At 41.5% G+C, this 10762-nt stretch overlaps 1 protein-coding gene across 1 annotated transcript in view; it reads right to left on the bottom strand.

Moving 5' to 3' along the window:
- lama2 (laminin, alpha 2) overlaps positions 1-10762 on the bottom strand; it is a gene marked incomplete at its 3' end in the record, with an annotated part of 414125 nt that overhangs the window by 87599 nt on the left and 315764 nt on the right. The window contains 1 exon segment of the mRNA XM_080745043.1: positions 2770-2881. Coding sequence (XP_080601169.1) covers positions 2770-2881 — 112 coding nt within the window.

Genomic DNA, 10762 nt, shown 5'->3' with positions numbered 1-10762 from the left:
GAATATCCGAGAAGCACACATTTTTATCCATCTATCCATCTATAAATCCATCTACCAACATCAACAACGGGGACACAAATTATTGTTATTATTTATTGCACAAGGTGCAAGCTGGTATAAAAGGACTGTATCATTATTAGTGTGGTAGACTATAGTACTTGTCCAACTTCATTCCATCCATCCATGTCAAATATGTCAAATCAAGCGGCATCATCCTTGCATTTTGCTAAGAGATATGTTATATAGTTTAATTTATATACATTTATTCGTGAATTAACCACATGAGACTGACACAGTATGTCCATATATGGGCATTTAAAGATATGGGCTTAATATTGATGACATGATGGATCTCCATATATATGCGCATTAAAGGGACAAGGACGGAATGACTAGCACCGCTCTAATAGGGACATGACTGACAGATACAGAGATATCCATATATGGGCATGAAAGGGACAAAAGGTAAGATGGAATACATTTCCCAGCGGATTCCTCGTGAATTTCCCCAGCTTTGAATTGCAGCTTTCTTTCTGCTTGCAAAGAGATATGCTATATGGTTTAATTTATATTAATTTATTCGTGAATAACTTTCTCCATTGACTTGAATGGGGAAATGACAAAATGTCACTTTCCCTAATATGGAGATGACTGACATAATAGAATCTATGTCCATATGTGGACATTCCAGGATATGGGCTTAATATTGATGACATCAGGGATCTCCATATATGGGCATAAAAGTTCCATTCATTTATTAGTGAATCAATTTTCCCCATTGACTTGAATGGGGAATTTCAGGAACGTTTGAGTTTGATCAGAGAGCGGAACTAAAACAAGCCTTGAATTTGTGACCAATCACATACTCTCATGGAGTATACGAATGACATCATTGCTAATCAGCCAATGGCGTGCTGCAGTGTCGTTATGATGCAACAGTCCTCTTCAGGAGGATTATTTAAGGTACTGCAGATCGATATGACTTCATAAGGACTATGATTTTGGTTCGAAGGAATAACTGTGAAAGGCAATCACTCTCAACCCAGATCTGTATACCCTCACAGACTGTTAATCGTCAACTACATTTAACTGACTCTTAAGGATTGCCCTGGAAATCAGTAATCGTCCAGCCGTCAGACACTAAAAGGACATGGCTGCAAAGCGGCAATTCATTTCCGACGATGAAGAGGACGACATCGATGACCCTTGTTTCGATCATCGAGATCAGATGAGAGCCCTGCAGAGAGATCTGGACAGACGCAAAGAGTCTTTTTCTTACACGACGCCTTATCCCTTCACCTTCAGCCCCAGCTCACCTGAGGAGCAGGTGTTAGTCAAGCTCGTAGACGTCATCCTGCGGAACGGTAACAAAAGTCTTCGGACTTATGCCCTCCTGGCTGAAGGTTCACGGTGTACCGTCCTTTTACACAGCGCCGCTCAGCATCTGGGTCTCCAAGGAGAAGTGGAATATCGACCCCTGCCTACCTCGGCGTTCCGAAACGACCATTTCTACCGCGGGTCCTTCGTGACGTTCACTGTGTCCCCTGCGTCACAACCTCGCGACGCCTACGAGATCAAAGCCTTCGCGGCTGAAGAATTTCAACTCCCAACGTACACCTATCCAATTGCAGAACTGCAAAGTAAATATGAGCACCTGAGTTATCTGCCCCTACCGATTATTCAGGATGCACAGCCATCGCTGTATATTGGAGTGGACTATCTTGACCTGATCTACCCAACAGAGGTTCTGAAGAGACCCATTGAAGCACCAGGACCAAGGGCTGAGAATACCAAACTTGGTTGGACCTTACTAGGACCCGTCTGAATGGAGGCCTAAACACAGAAGAGCATCTAGTCCTGCATCCCTTTCTGCTTCAGAATCTGAACTATAGAATCTGATGGCGTTGCCGGTTCGATTCCCGATCCGGATGACCTTTGCTGCATGTCTCTCCCCCCATTTCCTGTCAGTCTACTGTCCTATCCAATAAAGGCATAAAAGCCCAAAAACAAATCTTAAAAAAAAAAAAAAAAGAACTGTGGCATATACCTATAGTTTAATCTCCATATATGGAGATGTCTGTCTACCTGTATCCCTTTTATATGGAGATATCTGTTTCAGTCAGTCCTTGGTCCCATTTATGCCCATATATGGAAATCCCCAATATCATCAGTATATGTACTGTATTTGAATGCCCATATATGGTCATATTGGTTGGATCAGCGGTTCTGCACAACTGGAACTATTATTTGATGGTGGGCACCGCACTCCCTCGAGTCCTTGCCATTGTACACGAAGGTTGGTCGGTAGCATATATGCACATGACCAGATCGACCAAAATTGATGGGTGGGCCAGCTTTCTACATGGGTGGTCCTGGGCCCACACAGGCCCACCCATGGCTGCACCCCTGGGTGGGCAGCACCCCTGCCGCTCACTCACTTTTAAGTCGAACCCTGATGTTTAGTTACGCACTGTAGTACTGGTTCTCAAACATTACAATTTCAAGGACCCCCAAATATGCATTAGGCTAGGGACCCCCATCTAATATACATTTCTATCTCTGGGACGCCAATCTAAAATTCTAACTCTGAGAGTGTTTTTTTTTTTTTATCTTTTGAAACACATATATATATATATTTAAATTAAATGTAGGAAAATAAAATTGGATTTTTACTCGAGTCGTGACCCATAGAAACTGGTCCGTGACCCACATATGGGCCCCCACCCAGTGTTTGTGAAGCAGTGATGTAGGAGATGAGAGCTGCAGTACCTGTGGCCCCCAGCAGGGTGTCCCTGATGAAGTTCTCCAGGTCTTCGGCCCGCTTGTGGATCCGGTCAGCATCGTCCACCACCTGTTCACCGTCCGCAGACACCTTAGTGGCCTGGACACACACAGACACACACACACACACACACACACACACACACACACACACACACACACACACATTAGTAGCATGTACAGCAGGGCTCTTCTACAGGGGGTCCGGGACCCCTAGGGGGTCCTCGGAGTTACTACAGGGGGGCCGGCAAATCTTTGTGATAGGATCATTCCTTTAAATTAACAACCTGAAGCCTCGCATCCCTATTCTGAGGAGAACTTTAGACAAAAATAGCAGATCTACAAGCTCTCAACGCCTCGCGCTGCGTCGAAGATCGGCTATTTTCGGCAAATAGGTTTGGTGTAGACGTAAAAAAAGAGCAGACCAAGAACAGAGTGAAAGGTCAAGTTAACTAAAAACACGAATCCAACAAAGACTGATGACAGTGCTGTCAAACAAGTCTATGAATCTATTTATGAAATCGATGAAAAACTGCATCACGCGTTTTATACAATATGTAGTAGGGGGGGGGGTCCCTGTTTCATATCTCTCTCAGCTAAGGGGTCCTTGGCCTGAAGACGTTGAAGACCCCTGGTGTACAGCATCCCAACTTAACCCGTGAACTTGAGATTAGGGCTGTCACGATATGACATTTTACATGACGATTAATTGTCACTCAAATAATTGGTGATTAACGATTTAATTGTGTTTTTGTCGTTGATAATTAGTGGCCAAGGCCACGAAGTGGCAAATGGCCACTCATTGTTATTGGGTTTCATCATCATTACTATTATTAGTGGCCAAGGCCACGAAGTGGCAAATGGCCACTCATTGTTATTGGACTTCATCATTACTATTATTAGTGGCCAAGGCCACGAAGTGGCAAAAGGCCACTCATTGTTATTGGACTTCATCATTACTATTATTGTGGGCTCGCCTATAGGCGAGCACACTTTAGTTCTTGTCATTATTTATCTATCATGCATACTGTAGACGGGAACTTCGGTTCCGTTCTACTCCTACATACTTAGTGAGAAAATGAAAATAAAAACATCAATGTGTTCAGTTTACAGTGGCGAAGTGTGCTATTATTTTCTATAGCAATCGGCCAAATGGTGGCGCTGTAGGAAGCCTTCGAAAGTGCGATCTTTGAACAGGTATAGCTCATGCTGTGTTATACATACAGCCATGAAACCTGTATACACTTATGCGTCTCCTCATGCCGAACAACTTTTACCCTCTAACTTTTGACCTCTGACCTTTAGGTCTCCCACAATTCGGAATTATATGAAAAACAGTAAAAATCTATCTCCTCCTGGGTTTTTTTCGTTACGCGCACGAAACTTTTTTTTACATGAACTTTGGACCAATACGGTCAGATTTATCTTGGCGGATTTCTTTTAAAGTGAAATATATTTTTTTAATAATTCAATGTATATTGCGGTTTTATGCAAATTATTCTTCGGCCTCTAAATCATACATGCAAAGTTACACGTTCATGGCATTTGGCAAAGATGTAGAGGGTTAGTCAAAGTATCACTGAAACCAATTTTATTCCAATCGGCCAAAGGGGGGCGCTATACGAAGCGTTTGAAATTTCAAACTTCAAACGGGCATAAGTCATGACTCGTTTCGTTTGAAGTCATGCAACTTGCTTACACGCGTGCTTTGACTCGAGCGGAAGACATCTGTGTCATTGTTAAGTAAGCGCCGCCCTTCGATTTTCCGCCATTTTGAGCAGTTTGTAAAACGCGTAAACCCGCTTTTATTCTGGAATTTTCGCTCCACGTGCACAAAACTTTTTTTACGTGAACTTTGGACCGATATCTAAAGATCTGTCAGATCGGATTTCTTTAAAATGTAAACATGCTTTTTTAATAATTCAATGAATATTGCAGTTTTATGCAAATTATTCTTCTGCCTCTAAATCATCTTGCAAGCACATTCCCAATAGGTCAAGGAACAGATACCACCCTTCTCACATTGGCCTGTTATAGCGCCACCAGCAGGTCAACTTTTGCACAACACATTTTTGGAACAAAATGGACCAATCTTTGACGTCAGTAACGTCAAAGAGAGCACTGCCTGCGATCTTGACATTGTGTACTTTTATAGCCATTGTTTTCTGGCTTGAAGCGAGCCCACAATTGTTTCGAAGGAACAATATTTTCTAGTTAGTGGCCAAGGCACGAAGTGCCCGAAGGCCACTTATTGATATTGGACTTCAGCACTATTATTATTCCGCCACTTTTTCTCTAGCGGCTAGACCGTGCAGTCGCTTTTTACGAAACTCGGCAGTATGGCAGAGGACTATGCCAAACGGCTAAAACGCGAAGCTCGCAACAATCGGCCAAAGGGTGGCGCTGTAGGAAGCCTTTGAAAAATGCCAACTTTGAACAGGTGTAGCTCATGCCCTGTTTGAGGTACAGCAATGGAACCTGTATACACTTATGCGTCTCCTCATGCCGAACAACTTTTACGCTCTGACTTTTGACCTCTGACCTTTACTTCTCCCACAATTTTGAATTATATGAAAAACAGTAAAAATGTATCTCCTCCTGGGATTTTCGCGTAATGTGCGCGAAACTTTTTTTACATGAACTTTGGACCAATACGGTCTGAAAACTTAGGCGGATTTTCTTTAAAGCGAAACATTATTTTTTAATAATTCACTCAATGTTGCAGTTTTATGCAAATTATTCTTCTGCTTCTAAATCATACATGCAAAGTCACACGTTCATGGCATTTGGCAAATATGTAGAGGGTTAGTCCAAATATCACTGAAAGCAATCTTACTCCAATTGGCCAAAGGGGGGCGCTATACGAAGCGTTTGAAAACTCAAACTTTAAAGGGGCATAAGTCATGCCTCGTTTCGTTTGAAGACATGCAACTTGCTTACACGCGTGCCTTGACTCAAGCGGAAGACATCTGTGTCTTTGTTAAGTAAGCTCCGCCCTTAGATTTTACGCCAATTTGAGCAGTTTGTAAAACACTTAAACCCGCTTTTATTCCGGAACTTTTGCGTCACGTGCACAGAACTTTTTTTACATGAACTTTGGACCAATATCTAAAGATCTGTCAGATCGGATTTTTTAAACATTGAAACATGCTTTTTTAATAATTCAATCAACATTGCAAGTTGTATGCAAATTATTCTTCTGCCTCTAAAACATACATGCAAAGTAAAATTTTCATGATGAACTACTGTAGAGGGTTAGTCCAAACATCGCTGAAACCAATCTTACCCCAATTGGCCAAAGGGGGGCACTATATCATTTTGAAAGAAGGCGTCAAGTACATTACATGAAACTTTTTCTTTTTTCTTTTCTTTTTTTTAAAATGACAGGTCCATTATGTGTGGCTGCTGTAGTGTAGTGGTCAGTGCCTGTGCCTGGTATACGGATGGTTGTCAGTTCAAATCCCACCTCGGGTTGAGTTGATGTTAACATCCTGGATGCCCATGGCATGTGCATATGTCAAACTCTTTAATGTTGACACGTCTGATCTAACTCCAGATCACGTTCATGTTTAAAATGAGCCCCACAACTACTGTAGATTTACATGAAACTTTTTCTTTTCTTTTTTTTTTTAAATGACAGGTCCAAAATGTGTGACTGCCGTAGTGTAGTGGTCAGTGCCTGTGCCTGGTATACGGATGGTTGGCAGTTCAAACCCCACATCGGGTTGAGTTGATGTTAACATCCTGGATGCCCATGGCATGTGCATATGTCAAACTCTTTAATGTTGACACGTCTGATCTAACTCCAGATCACGTTCATGTTTAAAATGAGCCCTTCTCTACCGGCAGTTTTTTCGGTTTTGAGTAAAAGAAAATATGATCACTCGAAAATGTCAGAAATACTCAGATTACATTTACTCAGATTGATTTCACCCCAAGCCTCCAAAATATAAAAAATAAATCAATAAAATCAAGGCACTCAGCCTACATAGAACTTTTTTTTTAAACAAACATGGTTAACAGATCCTGTGGCTGCCTAGTATAGTGGTCAGGGCATATGCCTTTCATGCAGAAGGTCGTTGGATCGAATCCCGCTTGGGGTTTAAATTAGCATAATACCATGACATTTGGTAGACTTTACAGTTTGGTTCCTTGAACAATGTCTGATATGGAGCCTTCCTATAAATGTCCCCCAACCCCCCTTGATGCGTATTTTAATATCCGCCATTACTAAATAATGTATTTTGCATCATAAATCCTGAAACAAGCATTATAATACAAACTGTCATGTCTACACCTATGTTGTGATTTCCAAGGATTGCAATGATATCATGTACCTATAGGCCTATTATAGTCACCACTAGGCCAAAAAAAACAAACAAAAAACACCTGACCTGCCGGAGACCTGTTCGGAAGAACACTGCTTCCAGTTTTCTTTGATTTGTTCTTTGCTTTCCCTTGATGCTTTTTTGCTTTCCTGCTTTTTCTGCCTTGGCCACTTTATCGCTGCTTGCAGCTATATTTATTATTATTATTCCGCCACTTTTGCTCTAGCGGCTAGACCGTGCAGTCGCTTTTTACGAAACTCGGCAGTATGGCAGAGGACTATGCCAAACGGCTAAAACGCGAAGCTCGCGACAATCGGCCAAAGGGTGGCGCTGTAGGAAGCCTTTGAAGAATGCCAACTTTGAACTGGTGTAGCTCATGCCCTGTTTCAGGTACAGCAATGAAACCTGTATACACTTATGCGTCTCCTCATGCCGAACAACTTTTACGCTCTGACTTTTGACCTCTGACCTTTACTTCTCCCACAATTTTGAATTATATGAAAAACAGTCAAAATCTATCTCCTCCTGGGATTTTTGCGTAACGTGCGCAAAACTTGTTTTTACATGAACTTTGGACCAATACGGTCAGATCTGTCTCGGCAGATTTTCTTTAAAGCGAAACATTATTTTTTAATAATTCACTGTATAATGCAGTTTCATGCAAATTATTCTTCTGCCTCTAAATCATACATGCAAAGTGACACGTTCATGGCATTTGGCAAATATGTAGAGGGTTAGTCCAAATATCACTGAAAGCAATCTTACTCCAATTGGCCAAAGGGGGGCGCTATACGAAGCGTTTGAAAACTCAAACTTTAAAGGGGCATAAGTCATGCCTCGTTTCGTTTGAAGACATGCAACTTGCTTACACGCGTGCCTTGACTCAAGCGGAAGACATCTGTGTCTTTGTTAAGTAAGCTCCGCCCTTAGATTTTCCGCAATGTTGAGCAGTTTGCAAAACACTTAAACCCGCTTTTATTCCGGAACTTTCGCGTCACGTGCACGGAACTTTTTTTACATGAACCTTGGACCAATATCTAAAGATATGTCAGATCGGATTTTTTTTAATTTTAAACATGCTTTTTTTAATAATTCAATTCATATTGCGGTTTTATGCAAATTATTCTTCTGCCTCTAAAACAAACATTCAAAGTAATATTTTCTCACTGTGCAGAGCTGTGCATAGTTCACATGGTAAGGTCTTTGTCTATCATTCCAGAAGTCTCCTGTTCAAGCCTTACCTCATGCATTTAAAATACATTTTACAACATTTTGCCGTGAAAACCCTGGTATTGCAACTAAACATGGCAACCCGACCAAACATGGCAACCTTCTTAAGCAAGAGTATAAATAGTGGTTGAGTTGAAGCCACTCCCCCCCTCTCAAATTGTTTGGAAGCAGCATGGTGCTGCTGGTTGCTGCTACTCACTGCTACATTATGCAGCAGCTGCAGGTCTGTACACTGTTCATTATTCCAACAACTATTCCAATTTCTAACAGTTTTATTCATTATACTTACCCATACTATAATGTGGCTTTTAGATTTACCTCACCTGACCATACCTACCCGATCCACTCGATACACTGGCTGTGTGTGATGGAGGATGTGACTTGGTAAGCTATATGTGCTCTGAAATGTTATGTTGTTTTTGGTTTTGGGATCTAAATGTTAAACGATTTCTTTTGGAATGTAATGCTTGTATGTTAGCTGCAACGTTGATTATTGAATTGATGTATTTTGAGTTTAATGCCAATGCCTAGTTGGGCAGATTAATGGAATTATTTTGTTTCAAGCCTGTAGTGCAGCAGATTATTTGAATTTGTTTTTCTATTCATTTGGCCTTTTTCTTTGATCCAGGCCAGGTTTATTGCCTAGAACTGAATCTGAAAGATGGCGAGCCTGCAGAAAGACTGACACAATCCTGTCTGACCTATGGTTATGGGTAGGAAAAAGCAGCCGCAGTGACACTTATTCCTAGTTTCATTTTATTTTTAAATGGAATGTTTTCTTCATTTCCACATGCAATGTTTTGGTCCCGGTCAGGGGCGTCACACCAAATTCTGGGCCCTGGGTACAAGGATTCACAGCGGGCCCCCCATGAATGTTAACTATTGAAAAATAGCAGATATACAAGCTCACAGCGCGGCACCGAGTGCCACGCTGCGAGCTTGTAGATCTGCTATTTTTGAAAAAAATGTGAAAATGTGTGCAAGAAACGTATGTTTCCATGTCAGTGATGCTCAAACTTTTTCATGTGAAGGACCCCCAAAATGATATGTATTTAGCCATGGACCCCCATCTCAAAATATTTAGTTCCAGGGACACCCCAGAAGCAAAATTTTAGTTACAAATGTTTGCTTAAAAAAAACACATATATAAAAAGATTTGCACACATTTTCACGACTTTTCAAAAATAGCAGATCTACAAGCTCGCAGCGCGGCACCGACGCGCTGTTAGCTTGTATATCTGCTATTTTTCAATAGCTAAAGTTACTAGGGCCCCTCCAACTTGGGCCCTAGTAACTCAGTCCCACTTTCCTACCCCTTGTGACGCCCCTGGTCCCGGTCCCCAAGTCACAATCACACAGCTGTGCAGCAATTGACAATCATCACCACACCCAGTATAAAACCGTCAGTCTGCAGTTTGCTCAGTGAGGTGCACATCACTGGAGCTGCTGCAGATCTGTACCGTTCATTATTTCAACAACTATTCCTATTTCTAACAGTTTTAATTCATTCATTCAGTTTAATTCATTCACCTCAGCTCACCTCACCTGGCTGGAAGATAAATTGGTAAGTGAACATGTGGCTCAGAAATGTTTGTTTCTGGTTTTGGGATTGGAATGTAAAAAGATTCATTTCGGGAATGTAATTATTGCTTGTAGATAAGCTGCTAAGTTGATTATTGATGTGTTTTGAGTTCAATGGCAAGCTTGTAGATCAGCAGATTTGTCGACTTTATTTTGTTTTAAGCTTGTAGATCGGCTGATTAGTTTTTTTTTATTAGTTTATATTGTCAGGAGTGTTAAGTTGTGGATGATTGCCTGTGTCCACTATTGTTTGGGGTGTGGCCTCATCTCTTTCTTTAATGTAAGCATTTAACTAAAGAGATGTGAGTATTATTGCGACTGTTAGGTCGCAGTTACTATCGAAACCTCCACCGGCTGTCACTGTCCGTGTGTCATCATACTTTTGCCCTATTCATATCTCCGCTACCATTGCCCCTATCCATGCCAAACTTTGCACACACTCCTTGGCTGCCTGATTTCTCATATGGCCCTCCAGCGCCACCATGAGGCCGATTCTTGCAAAACATTTTTCAACACTGCTCCTACAGATTTTGGCCTAAAATCACGCAAATTGGATGGCAGATCTGTTGACTTTATTTTGTTTTAACCTTGTAGATCGGCTGATTAGTTGATATCTTTTTTTTATCCAGGCCCCGTTTTTTGCATGTGAACTGAATCTAACTGATGGCTTTGTTTGTTTTTCAGAAAAACTACATTTCCCAGAATGCAGCAGCTAAGATGGCTGCTTGTTGCGATCAGTTTGATTTGTCAGCACCTGGCCGCAACACAGCTTCTCCGAGTCAGGCAATCCAAATGTTTTTGCTCTTAACCACCGAGCTCTGCTTCACTGTGTAGCTGGCTCT

The sequence above is a fragment of the Nannobrachium achirus genome (genome assembly GCF_963921795.1).
Source record: "Nannobrachium achirus genome assembly, chromosome: 16".
In the NCBI taxonomy this organism is placed as follows: domain Eukaryota; kingdom Metazoa; phylum Chordata; class Actinopteri; order Myctophiformes; family Myctophidae; genus Nannobrachium; species Nannobrachium achirus.
Note: the sequence above shows the minus strand (reverse complement) of the source record. Positions and strands in the feature narration are given on the sequence as shown.